Source organism: Diuraphis noxia, unplaced genomic scaffold (genome assembly GCF_037042655.1).
Source record: "Diuraphis noxia isolate RWA-SAM2 unplaced genomic scaffold, SU_Dnox_SAM2 contig0005, whole genome shotgun sequence".
NCBI lineage: Eukaryota > Metazoa > Arthropoda > Insecta > Hemiptera > Aphididae > Diuraphis > Diuraphis noxia.
Window position 1 is genome coordinate 3,090,411 of NW_028301715.1, and position 20,396 is coordinate 3,110,806.

General features: G+C 26.3%; 2 protein-coding genes across 3 annotated transcripts; one reads left to right on the forward strand and one right to left on the reverse strand.

Moving 5' to 3' along the window:
* Positions 1-1,493: 1,493 nt before the first annotated feature.
* On the reverse strand, positions 1,494-9,772 carry LOC107168134 (WW domain-containing adapter protein with coiled-coil wacky). The gene is made up of 12 exons (XM_015517444.2): positions 9,538-9,772; positions 9,413-9,446; positions 7,327-7,540; positions 5,619-5,692; positions 5,463-5,558; positions 5,128-5,335; positions 4,816-5,058; positions 2,881-3,005; positions 2,621-2,804; positions 1,860-2,020; positions 1,659-1,786; positions 1,494-1,597 (listed from the first exon to the last, which is right to left on the reverse strand). The coding sequence occupies exons 1-12, from the start codon at positions 9,576-9,578 to the stop codon at positions 1,504-1,506; spliced, it is 1,602 nt and encodes a 533-aa protein (XP_015372930.1). The 5' UTR covers positions 9,579-9,772; the 3' UTR covers positions 1,494-1,503.
* Positions 9,773-10,102: 330 nt separating this feature from the next.
* LOC107168115 (uncharacterized) lies at positions 10,103-19,497 on the forward strand. Of its 2 annotated transcripts, XM_089229630.1 has the most exons (10): positions 10,103-10,399; positions 10,469-10,556; positions 11,101-11,160; positions 12,331-12,551; positions 12,611-12,790; positions 16,340-16,665; positions 16,732-16,882; positions 17,485-17,580; positions 18,742-18,825; positions 18,893-19,497. In XM_089229630.1, the coding sequence occupies exons 1-10, from the start codon at positions 10,320-10,322 to the stop codon at positions 19,071-19,073; spliced, it is 1,467 nt and encodes a 488-aa protein (XP_089085756.1). In that variant the 5' UTR covers positions 10,103-10,319; the 3' UTR covers positions 19,074-19,497. The 2 variants fall into 2 exon arrangements, with proteins under 2 accessions (XP_089085756.1, XP_089085757.1); XM_089229631.1 differs by lacking the exons at positions 10,103-10,399; positions 10,469-10,556; positions 11,101-11,160 and adding an exon at positions 11,961-12,133.
* Positions 19,498-20,396: the final 899 nt, after the last annotated feature.

Here is a 20,396-nt window from a genome sequence, read left to right on the forward strand (position 1 = left end):
AATATTTGTCTAATTGTTTTTAGTTAAGAATTGAAGGCAACAAATTTAATTTAATTTTCATTGTCAATATCTATCAGTCTTAAGTTCTAGATTAATTATTACAAAATTGCTCATCTTCATTTTTATTTTAATGTAGAATTAATAATAATAACGCTGAGATCTGATAGAAAACTGCATTAGTAGTTGGGTCCTAAAATCTAAAATAGGGAGTGGTTAGTAACAAAATTTATATTGAAAAAAATATATAATATATAATTACAATGCAATCATTTTTAAAACCACAAATAATTTAAGCAAATTTTTACAAATGGAATATAATTGACCAAGGAAAAATAGTTTGTGTAGTTCATTTAAATTAAGCCCGTTAATTCAAATTACTAAAAATAAATTAATAATAATAAAAACAAAGTTTAACTAAAATAATTTGCAGATTATTAAACCTTAAATAATTAGTTTTCTAAGCAACACAGACTTTAATTCACCAATTAAAAAAATTAAATATAATACTTAGAAGAAAAATAAATTTATGTATAGAAAATTATGGCATAATTAATAACTATATTACAAAAATATGATATAAGAAACTTTATGCAATACTTTACAAAAATGAACTAGATTGTTTCATCATGTTCCGATATTTAATCTTAATGAAACAAAAAATAATTTTTAATATTTTGCTTTAACTATTAAAAAAAAAAAAAAAAAAAAAAAAAAAACAATACATTGTTAATAGTTGAATTGAAAATGTTGAGGTAGATAATATTATATTTATAGAATACAAGCCTGAAAGATGAAGAATCAAACATCACTTCTAAAATAATTATCCCAGGGTTAAAATTGTAGTACTAATATTAATCGAAACGTAAACCGAAATGCTTGTAAAAAAATATTTTGTTATTAATATTTTTATGATTTAAATGATAGTATTATATATCAATAAATTTTAAAATTTTATTTGTTTATTTATCGAAACAAAATTTACTTTTTATATTATGCTAAAACTTTAATTTTAATATCATCACTAAAATACCAGATTTGACAGAGAAAATGAGGATGAATTATTCAAAATATTTTTTTAAAATTTATATCTGATTATGCGCATCAACAGATACATGAAGTGTTTGTATTGAGAAGTATAGGTAATTGTTTTAATAACATTAAGATTTTCATGGGGATATATTTATTTTAAAATACTTCAAGAAATTAGATATATGAAGGGTGTAGTACTTTATGAAAGAACAAATTAGACTACAATATTAGTACTTAGGAAGTACCTGTATTTAAATTAATATAAAAAGTCGACAGCTATGATTAAAAAAATAACTTCAAAACCATAAATAAAAATTACCAAATACCTAACAATTGGAACATAGTTTTGGTCTTGAGACCCAGAAACAAAGTTATAAAAAGTTTGTAAAAAATCAACATAACAAAAAAAGTTTGCGGTCACTTGTGGTAAAATTGACAACTATTTAAATAACAAAAACACTTGCCATAGTATATTTAAGTCGTCCTTCCTTCATCTCCTTCACCCATAAACGAATTTTCAGATTTTAATTTTTCTAAAGTTTTAATTTGTTGCTGTAAAAATAACACCCTGGAAACAAAATTGAATAACTATTAGTTAAATGTAGGGTTTTTTATATTTAAATACTTACTTGTGTTCTAATAAGGATGCTTGCACTTCAGTCAAACGGACAATAGATCTTGCATATTTGAGTTCTGCAGATACTCGTGAACAGTGTACACTTCCTAATATATGGGCCTCTTCATTCAATTTTTGTGCCTGAAATGAAATACTCATCTATTAAAGCAATGAATTAATTTTTAAAATAAATTTATGCTTTTAATATTGTTACCTGTTTTGCTAAAATATCAGCTGGCCAGGATTTAACGTGTGATGTTAAATCATCACGTACAAAATTAGACATGACGGGAGATGTTGTTGTTCCAAGTTGTCTGTAACTCATTACATTGTTGACTTGGACAACCGTTTCCGCATGGCTTGTTACAGGACTTCCTGTTATTATGAATTATATTAATTTAATTCTAATACAGGGGAACACTTTAGTTTCTTTGTTTTAAAAAAACTATTCTAAGAACATTATATTTTAACATTATACAAAATTTTTTAAAATTATTTGTAATATAATTAAATGTTAGAAAGAGTAACAATAAGAGTAATATTAACAATTAAATCTTTTAATTGTTTGGTCAAAAACAAACAATGTCAATAAATATAAGTGATAAAAATAAAATAAATAAGTAATAATATGGTAAAAAAATAACAAATAATTGGTGTTTTATATTCTGCTCTAGTATTGTATTTTGATCTCATAAATGAAGTGACTGGGGCCAGGAGTGATGGGTTTGTTTTGTTATTAGTATAGATATATAAAAGGGTTGAATCCAGAAATATTTTTGAAATTAGTAGTAATAAGAATAACAAATAATATATAGGTTAGAGGAAATTTATTTTGGGTTTTCTTTCAGCTTAAAAAATATTACATTTTTAAGACTAGAAAATATAAAATTGGATTATTTAGAATATGTTAATTTAATTAATATTACTATTAAAAATGAAATGAGAGATGGATAAGTTATCAAATTAAATGATTACCTTTAACTTCTTGGGTGTTATTAGTTTCTGTGTTTGCTGGAGTGGGTGGACTTCGCTCAGTAACATTATTGGTTGTCGATGAATCAACTAAGTTCTGAGTTACATTTGATAATGGTGGTGTTGTTGATCCAACATCAACATTTGTTCTTTCACATAGTTCACTGTTAACTTCAGTTCCCTTTATCTTAATTTTAATAAATTCAATTAGGATAAATTAATTTCAAATTATTTATTAAAAAATGTATACGGAGAACAAATACTTGTGATTGAGGAGTAGAAGAACTGTGCCTTTGTGCAGGTACATTTGATAGTTGAATGGATTTTTCTGAAGTAGGAGTGCTGTCGCCACTACATAATTCCATATCTTGGGTTTGAGAAGAATCGCCTAATTAATATCATAATGAATTTATTATACCTATTTATATGATGGAGATGTTATGTTTGACTGCTAATTTAGACTGATTTTAATTAATAGTTTAGAAAGTATATTTTTATAATTATTAACAGTATTTAAACATAGGTAAAAAAGTAAAAAGTAAATAAATACGTACAAATAAATATGTGAATAATATACCTAAACATTTATCTTTAAAGTAGATTATGGTTTGCAATCAACATAGCTTGAAAACGTGTGGTACCTAGAGTGATTTACCAACAATGCTCATACCCTTTTTCTTCAATAAAATTATTCAAAATCTTAGTTTTCGAATTTTTGAATATAATTAAAAACTATATTTCTTAATTGTTATATTACTTAAGAAGTATTCTATTGCATTACACTTAATTTTATTAATAGGTACCCTTTTTTATCTGAATAATTTATCGGAAAATTTTGACATATTGGAATCAAAATTTTAACAGGTAGTTATCAAGTTAATTTATGATTTTATAACATATAATTACTTTGAGAGATATAAGCTCTATGGTTATTTTAATAAAAATGTAGTAATAAGTAATTAATATTAATTCATTAGCATTAATAATTTTAGAAATTATCATAGTAAGAACTTGATCCGAAACAATATCTATATTATATATTATGTGTAAAATCATTTTTAAAGATAATCTTTAATAAAATCATTTTAAGAGGACGCTGCTACACACTTATTTGCTGTTTCTGTTTTACAAGTGTGTAACATAACACATTTATGCTTAGCAGATCACGTTTAGCTCCATTAGTTTACAAATTAAAGTAAATCGACATATTATGAAACTTAATGGTAAGAAAATTATCTGTGTTTGTATGTAGGTTTATTCCAACAACTTAGATTTAAGTGAATTATGAGCATTTTTAATTTATGCTTATTTATACACACATAATTTGCTACAAAATTGATCTAACTGATACTAAATTGAAACACAGATAATGTTTTTACCATCAAGTTTCATAATAGGTCAATTTACTCTAATTTGTTAACTAATAGAGATAGACGTGATCTGCTAAGCGTAAATTTGCTATGTAACACACTTGTAAGACAAAGACAACAAATATGTGTGTAACGTCTTCTTAATAAATGATGATAAGCTATTTGCTCAAATTTTAATAAAAGTACATCAACATTCAACATTATAAAATAAAAATACACTAAAAAATGTTAATTAAGGAAATTGTCAAAAAAAAAATCTCTAGAATTTAAAAATATGGGTTTGTAAGTAAATAAAAAATTCTAAAAACTTTAATTTTAATAAATCCATTATTTAAGAAAATATAGGATCAAGTATGGTTAGTTTACCGCCTTGATTTGTTATTCAATTAAAAATAATACAATATTTATTGCAATAAGTAACAGCCAGTAGCCACTAATGGCTAACGAGTTACACTTATAACAGCAGATTAAGTATCTTAGTTTATTCATTTTTAAAACAATTATTTACTAATTAATATAATAAAATACCATCATTTTAAAATTTAAATAAATATATGAAAAAACTAATTTTAAGCTAGTAATATAAAGTATTCAAACAGGATATATTCAATAAATTATATTGTAAAATTAACTAAGAATGCTTGATAAATAAATGTACATACTATCTATAGTAACAAGTTTTTAGTTTAAATACATTATAAAAAACAAAAAGAAAGGAAATTAGGTTTTGGTAGGAAACATTGTTCAATATTGTTATTATAATGTTGTCTAGTTCATTTAGGAAAATACTATTAGCATCAATAACTGTATTATTTATTTTTAACTTACAGGAATTGATTATCGTAGGTCCATCTAGTTCAAGTCTATCTACATTACACTCGGAGACATGATGAGATTGCGAGACATTTATTGGAAGATTATTACTTCGAATTTGATTCCAATAAGGATCTTTTTGATGATGAGTTGGTCTACTTGTAGAATTAACTTGTTGTTGAGAGGACTGTTGTGAAACTTTGTTCACATGATTGCTCATTGATGATGATCTCATAATTGAGTTATTGGAATGTTTTTCTGTACAAAATTACATTAAAATTAAATAGAATATTAATATAATTAGTTATGTTTTAAATGACTACAGACCATGGTGGTATTGTGTTCGAGAAGGTTGAGATGCTGGATAAGCTTCTAACCATTCTCGTGGCTGATCCCATTGGGATACTTCGGTTTTACAATTATAATAGTATTTTTTGCCTGAAGAACTTGTATGTTCAGACCAATCACCCACTTTAGTGACAGTTGAACTTCCGCCAGACCTGGATTCCCGGTTATTACTACTACTGCTGCTACTCTATACATAAATAAATATAAAACTAAATACACTATATACACAAATAAATTGATAAACAAATGAAATTTGTTAAATTTAATTAACAAATCTACATATAGTATTTACAGATTATGAAAATAATATTTACCTGACAAGAGCTATGAACAACTTTCCGTTGACCAGATTCTCTTGAATCTCTAGAATCCCTAGAACTTGACCACTTCACAGAATGAACAACCATTTTCTATAAAATTAAATATCATTGTTATTAAAAATGTTATATGTATTAAAAATAATAAATTACTTCCGGACTAATCCGATCGTGGTTTGTTCTATATTCATCTCTACTTCGTCTATCTTTTGGTGACCTACTATAATCTGAAAATAAATACATTTTTTAGTTTCATGCTATATATATATATAAATATATACATGGTGTCTCGTGAGATTTACCCATTGTGATATCTCTCAAAATAATGGTGATATCGAAATTCTGGTTTTGTAATAAGACTAACAGGGATAAGAACTACAATTATTTCATTTTTAAATTAATTTTAATGTTTTGTAAAAAATTTAAAAAATATATTTTGATATTTAATTATTTCCAAAAAAATTAAAGATGGCCATTTATAGTTTATTTTTCTGAAAATATTGACGTTTCATATTTTATTTTCATAAATTTTCTGATTCATAATATTTTATTAAGTTTCGAGAAAAATTGCGAATTATTTAACACCATAATAATATCAAACATTTGGCGCAACGCGACGCGTGCATTCTCATACGGCAGGCCGAATACATTTTGTGTTCCTAATAGTTATAAATTTATAATCATATTTTGTTTCTTCAAAACTAGAAAAAGTATTAGAAGTCGGGAAATTAATGAAAATAAAATTTTGAAACGTCAATATTTTCAGAAAAATAAACTCTATAAAATGGTTATCATTAATTTTTTTGGAAATAATTAAATAAAAAAATATATTTTTTAAATTGTTTACAAAATATTAAAATTAATTTAAAAATGAAATAATTGTAATTCTTATCCCTGTGAATCTCATAATAAAATCAGAATTTTGAAATCCCCATTATTTATTTCGTGAGATATCGCAATGGGTTAATCCTTGCGGGACACTCTGTATATTGATTTGAAGGAAATATGTATAGTGAATAACTTATTAAATTTTACTATACTAAGTATTTACTAAACTATTACATATTTTCTGAGGTATCTCAGCCCTAAAATTTGAATAAAATTTCTATAAAATATCAATAAAAGACATAGATGTTGAAAATTTAAACATTTATAATACCTTTTAAATAACACAGATTTTTATAAAATGTAAAAAGGTTAGATCCTACAGTTAAAGTAGACAGGGCACTATTTTCTCTCAAGGATATCTCGCATTAAGCCAAAAAAATGGCAAGCACAAAAAACAATTAAAATTAAATAATAGCATAATGTGATTGAATAGATACAAAAGATGCATAGGGTATTTACTATTTTATATAGTTTATAAACTAGGAAATTTCTAACTTCAAATGATTATAAATTTTAAAACTTAGTTTTGCAATAGATAAAATCGTAATTGTAGTTTTAAAACCTATTTTAATCCATGCTAATTTAAATAATCATAGATAAAATAAAAATAAAAGTTCATTAAAATAATTTAATGATCCAAAAATGTTACTTTTATAATATTAATAGTTAATTCCAAATGAGAAAAAAAAACAGGATAATAGTTAATTTGCAACTGTCCTGAACTATTTTAATTACATTTTAAAGTAAAAATTCACGCCAAACACCATGGATTCACAGAATATGAATTTTAATCCAGTCTATATCAGAAGCTTACATTAACAGCTGCAGGAAAACTACACCTAAAGTTTAACTGAAGTTACTGATCAAAAGGACGAATTAGTATAACTGAGTCTTGACGGTAATGGAATCCTAAATCATTCACCAAAAAATTATGTATAATATTGTCTATATCTCAAAAACTAAAAACACTTACCAGAATATTTATCACTATTCCTAGATTTATAGTCTCGAGAATCTCTCTCCTTATCTCTGTGACTTTTTTGAGAATGATATGAACTTTTGCTAGAGTATGATCGATCTCGCGATGGACTTCCTCGGCTAGGACTTGGATACGAGGTACCATTTCCCCTACCGCTGCCATACTTTTGATCACTGCTAGAATTTTTTGAAACTAAATATTTAGAATTCTGAAAAAATTAAGTGCATCTTAATAAAATAATGATATGTACAAATTTATATGGTTTATTAATGAAACTCTAATAACTAACACTAAGTATAGAACAGGAGGTAGAAGTTTATATGGAACGAGCAATAAATTGTGAAACTCACATTACTGTACTGCTGAGCACCAATATTGACCAAATCAGTATATATATATTAATTCTATTTAAAGGTCGAGTAACTACCTCTACCACTTAAATCCAGTATCTTAAAATTTAACGCAAAGTTTTAATGGTATTTATAATATATCTAATTATAGTGGGGAACTAAACCCATTTGGCCCCCTTTGCGATTTGCACTTATGTTTATATCATAAATTTGAAAATGAGACAAGTATTCTCAACTAAGTGTTCATTTTAATAGATTACTAACTAATAAGCAACTCTTAAAAATTAAGTGCTTAAAAGTTAAAATACTAGAGTGAATAATTTTCTTTTATATGTTAGACATATTTAATACATTGTTTAGTGAGTAATTTTTTAATATTTTACAATTTCATTTGATTTGGGTTATAATTTCAAATGCTTTTTTATTATTAAAAATAGTGAATTTACAATCTATACAATGGTACAATAGGTAAGTGTAATGACAAAATAACATTAAATACAGAAAATAAAGGCTTCCAGCAGTATCATCTGACAGGAAATTAGGGTTTTAATTTTTTAGAATTTTCTCCTTAGTTATTTTTTTTATTTTTTATTAGGCATTGAGCAGATCTCTAGGCCATTGCCTTTTTAGCCTTCTAAGAATAATTGAGGTAGAGGATATACTTTTAATTATGGGATTAGGATGAGCTCAAAGCTTTGAGTGAAATGTTAAGTAGTAGGATTTGGCTAAGACGTTGAGGGTTGGTATGTTCAGGTCTTTATTGGTAACGTACCAAGGGGCAGTGGTTATTAGGTGTAGCCATATGGATTGGAATGCTTGCAAGGTTTTAATGTTAGATAGTTTAGCTGGCCCCCATAGTTGGATGCCGTAAAGACAAGCCGGACAAATTATTGATTTGTATATTGTTAGTTTGTTGCTAGTTTTGATTTTAATAGAGGTCTTAGGAGATGCAGTCTAGAGTTCACTGATTTACGTTTTTGTTTAAGATACAAGCTAATTTCAAATGCTAAAAAGTAAAATTATTAGATAAAAACATGATAGTTAATAAATAGTTAAGGGTGACTATATAATTAATTTTTTGAAAACATTTTAAGTTACCAGATGAACAATTTTTTTTTAATTGTATGTGTTTACAATAAAGCATACACAACCTAAAATTTAAAACTTAAAACCAATAACATTATAATATTAACTTTGTAGACATTCTTGTAGAAAATAACTGGTATAGCAAGTTGAATCAGGAGAATAATTTTCTGTATAAGTATTTTTTTACTTGAACCTTAAATTTTTTTGTAATTTACATTATTCTTTCTCAATGTATTAATTAGGTACCTGAGAATTGAGATATGTATTGACATTATAAAGTTTTTAATACACTATATTTACTTTAGACTTATAGGTTTAGGGCCGTTCTTACAATGTCCGGTTAAGTGTCGGTTAAGACTAACCGGTAGAATTCTATCGGTTAACTCATGATAAATTCTTCCGGTTAGTGTTATCAGGCACTAACCGAGCATTGTAAGAATGGCCCTTAATATATCAGATAAAATCATTATATGAATTATACAACAATGAAAATAATAGTAAAATGTTATTAATTTGTTTTATAATTATGGTAGATTTTTACTTAAAAAAAATAATATATTTATATGGTAGGAACCAATATTTTGAAGGACATTGTTGTGTACCTATCAATGCTATAAATTATCACAAGACTCAATAATATTTACCTGATACTGATGGGACGGGTTCTTGTCATAATACCTGAAATCAAAATATCCAAACATTAATATTACTATCGATGTATAATAATTTGGAATTACGTTATTCCCGTAATTTGGTAAATAGGCCTTACCCATCACTAATCCTTTGAAGTTTCCTCGCATGCATTACCATCAATGCCGATTATCTGTGGAAATTCACCACCCGGCTATGGAATTATATCGTCAACACTAAATGTAGGCGGACGTGTCAGTGGTTCTAGTGCTTAATTAGACGTAAGAATCTTTAATCGTAACCAGACGCTATGAAATAACCCAACGTTAAAATGCAATAAAATGGAGTGAAAAGGAAAAAAACTTTATAGACGGGGTGAAGATGCTGTCGGGAGAGTAGAGGGGGCTTGTCATCCATCGGGAAGGTACGCATTGCCATTGGTCAGATCAAAAATCAGCTGGCATTAATAAACAGTGCAAACAATGAATGGTGAAATATTTATAAATTTAATTAAAATTAAATTGATTTTGGGTTTCTAGTTAACGAAGGTACTACTTGAATAATTCAGCTATTAATACATTATGTTATTCCAAAAATTTCCACAAGCTAAACCGAAATTTGACCGAAATAGTATTTTGTTTATTTTTGTTCAGTTTGCAGCCGTGTTGTATTCGTAAAAATTTTGTTTATGCAAAATTCGTCCTTGAAATAAAGACACTTATTTGATTAGAAAAGTAAATAAAAATTATCTGAATAGTGAATTGTAAATCTACTGTTGATGAATTTAGTAAATTATCCATATCATTAATTGCTTTAGTTGTTATGTATTGACCTACGACACTAAAGTAACGATCTGTAGTCTACTAGTCTTTTTAGATATACGAGTAACATTAATACGAGTATCCCTTAACTATTGAAGTTATGGTAGATGTACCCGTTCAAGATATGAACAAAAATACATTTACTTGGCACAACAAGAATGGCTACAAATCTGCGAAAACGTAATTTTTATTATACTAAGTACAATAAAATCGAAGTACTTGACTTATAAATAATTTTTATTTTCTCAGATATAATTTATTTAATTATTTTACAAGCATTGAAGATTCACATTCAAAATATCTTCATTATCAAATGACCAAACCTTTGTCTATTAAAGTAAGAATAATACTCGACTTTTTTGTTAATGCTTTTATTTAATTAGTGGGTATGTTATCTAAAAAAAAAAATTAATTAGCAAATTTTATAATTTCATAACTAAGAACGTAGGTAAAATTGTAAATTTATTATTTTTAATGAAACAAAAAAAAAGTATCCTTTTAAATGATTATAATGAGGATCTAAACTAACTATATTTGATTCCTTTATCTCCTAAATTCTGATTTAATAATGATATTTTTATAAGTTAGTTTCAATTTAAAAAAATTTTTTCCTCAGTTACACAAGACAATTGATTTGTATTTTATTCGAGAATACTTGCTACTTTAAGCATCAATAAGCATATAGGACCTAGACTTCAAGTATATAGAACATTTCCATCTATAAATACAAGATACATCCATATAGATCAATCAAGATACTGCTCCATAAAATTTCATAATTTACCCATGGTACCTCTTCATCACTGACTAAATTAAAGCTAACTATAACAACATTATTTTAAATACAATTTTTAACTATTATTTATCTTAAAATATTTCAGACTCAACATGATTCTCCATGTAAAAGTGATTCTCCTCAACCATTTTATCATATTCATCAGGTAATTCACTTATTTAATTATTATTAAATTTCTTTTATTGTGTCATATTTGTTTTTATTTGTACAATCTATATTATATGTATAAAAAAAAAAAAAAATACAATAAGTACAATAAATATATAATATAATATAGGTCATCATGGTTGGCTTGGTGAAGAAACTATTCATTAATAGCAATTCATGACGGGATGGTGGACTAGTTAACTAGTCGACTACTAGTAGGTCACGGCACCAGCTATGCTTTAAATGTCAGCCAGGGTCACCCGGGATTGTTCTAGAAGAGAGGTTTTGAATGAGAGGGTTTCAGTGATTTGAAAGTTTAAGGTGGAAACGTTTATATAGGGTTTTGGCAACGTTTTTTTACTGTCGGAATGAGGAGGTCCCTGTGGAGGGTATCATTTGATACATAAAAGGGAAACAGTTATCTGTCTGAGGCATTTAGATTGAAATGTTTGGATTCGGTTTATATTGGAGTCTTTGGCTAATCCCCAGAGTTGAATTCCATAGGACCAGATAGGTTTAAGGAGTACTTTATACATAAGGATTTTATTGTGTAGTGAGAGATGTTTGGATGACAGTAGGAGGCAAAGATGTCTTTGACGATTATTTAGTATGAGTCATTTGTTACGTATGTGGGTAGCCCAAGTGAGTCGGCGATCGAGGTATAGACCTAGGTAACGGACATTTTGAGCGGTCGGGAGAGGTTGGTTGTTAAGAGTGATGGAGGGGCAGCTTATTGATCTGAGAGTGAATGTGCAGTGGATGGATTTGGATTCATTGAGTTTGAACCCCCAATCTTTGTACCATGTCGAGGTGGGTTTGGATTCCGCTGGATGCCCCGAGAGGGTCACGGTGGATAGCCAGGATGCTTTATCATCGGCAAAGTCACCAGTGATGGTGAGGTTGGTTGTGGGTTGGTCTGACGTGTACAGGTAGAATAAGAGAGGTGCAGAAGATGGAGTTGGAGAAGAAAGGTGTGTCATATTTAAAATTAATATTCTTTATGGTTAAATAAGTTATAAACATAATACATTGTTGTGTTTGACTTCAATTGAGCATTTTTCATTATTAAATTTTTGTAGTTCATAATATACTAGCAACTATCATCACATGAAAAATTATGTGTTTTTTGTACATTATAACTGAATTATTGGGGTATATTTTATCATAGGATTCAATTATTACACAAAAGTCAAGTCCAACACCAATTAGATTTAGTCCCCGTATGGGTTCTAACGCAATCAATTATGCACGCTCGAGTGCTACAAATCGGGTATCAATCACTCCCAATATGTCACCATTCAGCAGTTCTAATATAGATCAATCAATATCAAAAATTAGTGCAATGTTTCCTACTGCATCGGAATCCCACATACAATCGTTATTAAATAAGTAAGATAATATTTTAATTATATATATTTTTTTTTTAAATATAATGACAATTGTTTTAGATATCATAATAGAGAAGCTGTTGTTATTAGTGCTTTGCAAGTAGAAAAGCATCCAATTGCTACACCTGGACCATATACACCACCATCAATTAATCGTCATTATATGTTACAAGCAAATCCTTCACCCATGGCAAGTCCATTACCTAAACCTGCCCATTATTCTCCAAAAATGAAACTCAGGTAATTTTTTCAAATGTATTTAATTTCAAGGGACTACAATAGTAAAGTGATAGACCCTCATTAAAAAAATCAAATTGGAAGTGTTCAACATTAAATTAATCTTATTAGCTTAATTATTATTTTTTATAAAAAAGTCCAAATATTTTAACACTGATTATCTAGATATTTAACTTCTCAAAATTCTTAGGAAATTTTAGTTGATTTCAAATAAAATGTAATTAAGTATTTACCTCAGTTTGTAAGTATTTAACATTGTTTGATTTAAAAATAAAATATTTGGTCAGACTTATCCAAATAATTATTATGGGTAAAAACCAGATTTATATATTTTTTTACATATCCCTAATAAGTATATTATGTTGTCTTATGAAAGAAAAGATGTAGACAAGTCGTTCGATTGTGAGTTAGTAAAATATATTTTTTTCTTATTTGAAAATATTGCATGAGTTAAGGAACTTATAACGTGTTTTGTGAGATTAAGAAAAAAAATTAATTATTCTACTATTAATTTTAATATTTCGGTACCTGAAAAAATTATTTTTTTTTATCACTGACAAAAAGAAAACATGCAGTGGTATAGCATCTACCATAGTTTAAATATTTTGTTTTGCAATCACATATTTAATTGTGTTTATGTCATTTTTTAAGTTAGACAATTGCCTAGCAAAATAATAATAAAAAAAACTAGTTCATTTATAAAAGACAATTGTAGATTTATGTCTCATAAATTAATTGGTGGAAAATTGTAAAAAATTTTAAAATAATAGCAAGTAAGTCGTGGATATCGCTCTGCTGTACAGTAGGTTACTGTAATGGATGGGATTAAATTTGAATGCAATGATAGGTATCATTGTATACAAAAAACGATTCTGAACGGAGATGATTTGTCAGTCTAGGATATATTATATTTAAATATTGTCATATATTCTATTTTGAAACAAATAAATTATTTTTCATTTAGGACGCATTTTGAATAAGGCATGGTTAATCAATTTTTCCAAAAACATTGCATGTAGTTATCAAAATTCATAATACTTTATATTATCATAGATATACATATACCTGGTTTGAGGATAAATCATTATCATTACGCAATTTCATAAAAATTTAAAACTCAAACGCTCAAAACATTTTTCCTATAATGACGCTTCAAATTTTTTCTATAACTATTTGAAGAACAACTTATGGAAAACTTAATGTTAAATTTTATAACCTTAGGTATAAATACAAACAATATTATGAGTTTTGAACTACAAAATAATTTGCAAATATTCATGGTTTTGACGAATTTTTGTCAATATTTGAAATTCAAATGGTAATAAATATTTAATTTGAATTTCCAGTGGACATTTTTTTTGTGATAAAGATTAACAATTTTTTTAGGAATCTTGTATTATATTTTCAAATCTTAGATTTAAAAAGAAAATTTTTATGAATTTCTAGCTTAAAACAATTTGCTAATTTTTGTGATTATTACATATTATGTCAAAATTCAAAATTTGAATGCTTATAAAAAAAAATTGTGACTATAAATTTCTTTTATTTTTCAACTGCTATTGTAACAATATATTGAGAGCCTTGTATTAAATCTTCAATATTTTCTACCCAAAAAATAAATTTTTATCGATATTAATTTAAAAAAAAACTAATAATGATCGAAAATTGCATATACCTATGAATAGTACAACATAAGTCAAACATTTTTGAAAATTTCATGGCCGATAGAATATACTTATAAAAACATTCGGTGAAAATTTCATGTATCAATGGTCATTTGTTTTAAAGTTACATCAATAATCAAAATCAATTTTGTTGAAAAATGAGTGTGCATAAAATTTCCCGTTTTTCCCTTAATTTTTAGTTTGTTTATCCCGATTATTTAGAAAAATATATAAGAATTTTTTACTTTTGACCACCAAAGCAACTAGATTCACTTTCTGATCGAATAAGTTACTGAGTCAAAAATCGAAGCACTTTTACTGCCTCAAAACGAGATGACAGACACAAAAAAAAATATATTCATGGTTTTGACGAATTTTTGTCAATATTTGAACTTCAAATGCTAATAAAAGAAAATTGTGCCTATGTATTCTTATAATTTTTTAATCACTATAAGAATAACTTATGAGAAACTTTGTATTAAAATTTCAAGTATTTTTATAAGACCTAAAAAAATGTATCGACATTTCAAAAAAAAATTTTAGTAAAATTGAAAATTTTAGTTGTTTATAAATATCTCAAAAAAAGTCAAAATATTTTGAAAATTAAATCATGTAAAGAAAATGCCAATCTTAATAACTGGTAAAAATTTCTAAATTACTTGCAAATATTCGCGTTTTCGACAGATTTCGTAAAAATTTGAACTATAAACGCTTATAAAAAAAAATTGTGCCCATGTATTCTTACAATTTTTTAATCACTGTAAGACTAACTTATGACAAACTATGTATTAAATTTTCAAGTATTTTGATGGGGCCAAAAAAATTTTATGGACACTTCAAAAAAAAAAAAATTTCTGAAAAATTGAAAATTTCAGTTGTCTATAAATATCTCAAAAAAAGTCAAAATATTTTGAAAATTAAACTGTATATAGATATCACTAACATTAACATTTGGTGCAAATTTCAAGTATTTACAGTGATTAGTTTTTGAATTACAACCATATAAAAATATCGATTTGGTCGAAAACTGGTTTTGCGTAAAAATTCCCGTTTTTCTGTCATTTTTTTTTTTGGGTTTTTCTCAATTTTTTTGAAAACTATTGGAAAATGTTTACTTTTGACCTCTATAATGCACCAAGGATATTCACTTTTACATTGGAAACCACCCCCAAAGTTTGAAATTGAAGCATTATTTCGACTAGTTATGCTGTACACAGACACAAAAACAAACATAAAAAAAAAAATAACACACATCATTGTAAAATCAATACATTCATCACTTCGTTCAGAATCTAATACACATTTAAGTATTTATTAATGTTTATTGATTGTTTTTGAATATTGTTAATTTCTAAGAGAATATAAGTAATGGGAACATAAATCTGGTCTTTAACTATCTATTAGTATGTAATTATTACCTATTTTATTATCCTACAGTAGATATTGAAAACTACATTAAGAGTTTATCCCTTTAATTTATCTTTTTTAAATTTTTAAAACATTTTTCAACAACTGAATATTGTAGTTGATGGCTAAAGATACAAATATTAAGTGTATAATTGTATTTGTGAATGTTTTTGTGTGAGGCTTGAATTTAATTTGATTTGCCGCCATAATTTTTTTTTTCATTTACTTATTTTATTTTTATTTTTAGCATGAATTTTATTTTTGATGTTTCAGTATATGTAGTTAAATTGAATTGATAATTGTCTGATGTAATTAGACGATAGAAAATATTTTTTGTGGGCAAAATTTTACATTGATGGATTTATTTTAAAGCATGAGATGGTGAGTATTTTTTTAATATTTTTTTTTTTTGTTAAATTGATTATGCAAATTATGTTTTGTTTTCTTAAATTCCAATGTGTTTGTTTTATATTTCATATAGATATTTGAAAAGTGTATTTCCAGTTGTAGAAGAAACAGTACTTTTGGATACATTATGTAGTGCTGATAATAATGTTAATCAAGCGACAAAAACATTACTAACTATGGGATTCAACAAACGACATAACATTACAAACATTGTGCCTAAACTGCCTAGAGTTACATTAACCAACAGTGAAAATGATTTTGAAGAGGATGATATGTATTGGTTACGAAGAAAAGTGTGTGATAATTATGATAAAACTAAATCTACTTGTTCATCTTTGCCTGTTTCTTCTGTTGTATCAACACCAACCAAAAAAATGAATGTTGATGAACAGAGAAAAAGTAAAAATTAAAAACAAATTATAACCTTATGATTTAATATTTATTATTATTATTATTATTATTTAGTAAAACAAAGATTGCATGATAAATTTGATGATCAAGAAGAAAGAATTATAATTTTTGCTTTAGAAAGTACAGATTATAATGAATTATTAGCTGATCAAATTCTTAAAAATTATTTAGATAATGAATTCAAAACAAAGGATGAAAATGATGGGTAATATTATTAAAATAAAATTTACAGATTAAATATAGTGTTATAAAATGATCTTTTGAACTTGAATTCAATCTATTGCAATGTTCACTTATACAAATATAGTATATACAATTAAGAGGACGCCACACCCGCATGTGTTGTCTCCGTCGTACAAGTGCGTAGCATAGCAAATTTTACGCTCAGCATATCAAGTTTATCTCCGTTAATTTAAAATTTAGAGTGAATTGACCTATTATAAAAATTAAAGGCAAGATTATTACCGAGGGCATCTCATAGGCTTTTTATTATATTTTAATTTTAAACCGAGTTATGAGTATTTTTAGATATCAAAATAATTTACAATTTTAAAATAGTCATAACTCAGTTTAAAATTAAAATATAATAAAAAGCCTATGAGATGCCCTCGGTAATAGTCTTGCCTTTAATTTTTATAATAAGTCAATTCACTCTAAATTTTAAATTAATGAAGATAATCGTGATCTGCTGAGCGTAAGATTTGCTATGCTACACACTTGTACGACGGAGACAACACATGCCGGTGTGGCGTTCTCTTAATAATACATAATTTAAGAAGTTAATATTAATTTTATTTACTATTATAGTAAACTCAAAAAGGAAAATTCTAGTACCGACACAATTGGCAGTTTTGTTGTAATGAACATCAATAACTCTAAAACTGAAGCAAACAATTCTTTCTGGTAAGGAACTATTTGTGTTATATGTTTAGTAACAAGCGTTTAAAAATTATTGAATTACAAATGACCGAGAAAGGTTTGGCCGATTAGGTAATCAGTAATCTTCCCGACGGGCCTGTTTTTGTGAGGGCTGTTATAGGTACTTAGGTGTCCATGATAGGTATACCCATTAGTTATGGAGAAGGACTCGCTGCACGGATAAATACTAGGGAATGCCTAACACAAAACAACAAAATCTAAAAAATCTATGTTGAACATGTTCGAGTTGATTAATATCAGAAACAGTGTACGGATCCCAGACAACCGACCCGTACTCTAAAATAGGATGAACTAAAGCAAAATAATATAATGATTTTTATGATTTTGACAATTTAAAGTTTTTAGATAGATGCATAATGAACCCTAAAACTTTAAATGCTCTACTAGTGATCATTGCAATATTGACTTAAGACTTGGACTAAGGGTTTTAGCTATTTTAAAACCCAGGTCGGTGAGATTATCCAACGCCTTCAATTGTCAAACCAGAGATATTGCAGTCAAAAAGGATAGTAGAATGGGAACGAGTAAACGTCATGTCTGCATTTTGAAGCATATTAAAAAATTAATATGCATTAAGGTATTATTTAGGGGGAGAAGAAGTTACAATTGGGGTGTATGGGCACGTTAGGTTTGCTATTATTATTTTGTTATTATATTATATAGATTACATTGTGTAAGTGTCCACTTTACTGTATAAAAGTTTTATGCTTTTTGGTAATATCCTAAGAAGACTACAATAAATCGGCCTAGAAATCTACTTAAATTATTAATAATATTCCCTAATCTGGTTTATTTTTAATGGTTAACACTGGTTCCATATATTCTTATTTATTAATCATTCATTATAATATCTCATCTCACTTACTGGTCTTTCTTTTGTAAAAAATATAAATAAGTTTCATAAACAATTTCTTGGAAAAAAATTATAAATATATGTATTTAAGTCAAAATATACACAATTAAAAAAAAAAAATTATGTAAAAATACTACTTATTACCATTTAGTATAAATGGTATAATATATTATACTCAATTGTATTGCTTTTTTCATAGTTTTATTACTTTTAATTAAATTTATATTTCGATTTATAGTATAACTATTAAATATTGTTTTAACTGGGTTTAGTGAAATTCATTTTGAGAACCAGAAAGTAGCAGCAAAAGGTACACAAAAAAATTTGGCAAAAGGTCCCAATAAAGAATTATTGAGGTAAATACTATTTGTTACCAAACAATACTAAGTAATAACTTTACTAAGTAATATATTTTCTTTGCAGGAAAAATTCCTCATCTAAATGTGAGCATGATGAAAAAAATAGAGTGAAACCCAAAGGCCCGAATAAATCATTGTTGAGTAAAATTCATTCATTAGCAAAAGGACCAAATATGGAGTTAAAAAAAGGACCATCTAAAGGATTAGCCAAGGGTAGTATTTTCCATCGATTATTTAGGAAATAATTACTTATGCTATATGTATAACATTATTTATAATTAAGTACAGTGTTCTATTATATTTTCTTTGAAGGAATGTACTATGTAGGTAATTTAAAATTCTTTTTCTCTAGAATAATTTAATATTATTTTGTTACATAAGGTTGCTAATTGGTAGAACTATTTTATTGATTTGTTTTTTAAGTGATAGGTATCATATATTTTTTCATTTTCTCTAATAAGAACCAACTTTTTTACATATTTAAAACTCTATCTTTTGTAGGTAAATATTCAATATAATATAAGTATAAACAATAATTGTGTACTTCATGTTGAAAAAAATTGTATATTAGTGATTAAATAAAATCTTGGAATATGCTGTAAAATTAATTAATTATATTTAGCTTGTAAACTAATCATATTAGAATAAATTACTTGTTCAACCTTTTAATGTTTCTTTGTATTTGAACAGTTTAGTTGATTAAAATAGAATAAATCGCGTATTTACTCTTACGATTCACTTACCCAACCTTTATCAAAATCGTCTTCTGTTGCTTATGTGAAATTTAAGTTCCCCATTAGTATTACACAAATCACAATTATTTAATTAATTAAATAGTTTAAAATAATATATAAAAATTGTTTTTTGACTATTTAAACTATAATCCAGTTTCTTGATACATCTATAACTGTTGATACAAGGTGTAAAGAAAAGGCATAATAAATTAAACAGTTATTTCTAATTAAGAATTCAATTATAATATATATTATATATATTATTTAAAGACACTTGCTTAAAAAGCGAAGATCAATATTTTACTTTGTTAATACTGAAAAATAAAAATAAAATAAGTCGTGGAAGTCGCTCTGCTGTACAGTAGGTTACAAGTGGGTTACTGAAATTGATGGAATTAAATTTGAATCCAATGATATTCACAGATTTTTAAAATAACAATATTATTTTGGAGTAAATTGATTTAAATGTTAATAATTGTTTTCAAAATATATGATGTAGGTACTTGGAAATTTCCTAGTTATATTTCTTAAATTGTTAATTTTCTTTCTGTCATGGTATGTTCTCAACTAGTAATAGTATCAATATTTAAATTTGGTTTCTAATTTATTTCTGCTAGCCTTGTTGTTATATATATATAGCTGCTATATTATAGTGACAAAATGTTTTAGAGGGATGGAAACTTTTATAGAGCCTTTGATAATAAGTCCTTCTCTGATTTCTATCAATTATCAATTACGTCAAATATATTGATAAGTAAAATTTATCGTCACTGCTTTTAAAAATTGTTATGAATTAAATTTGCTTAACAAATTAAATGTTGTTACAGTTATGTC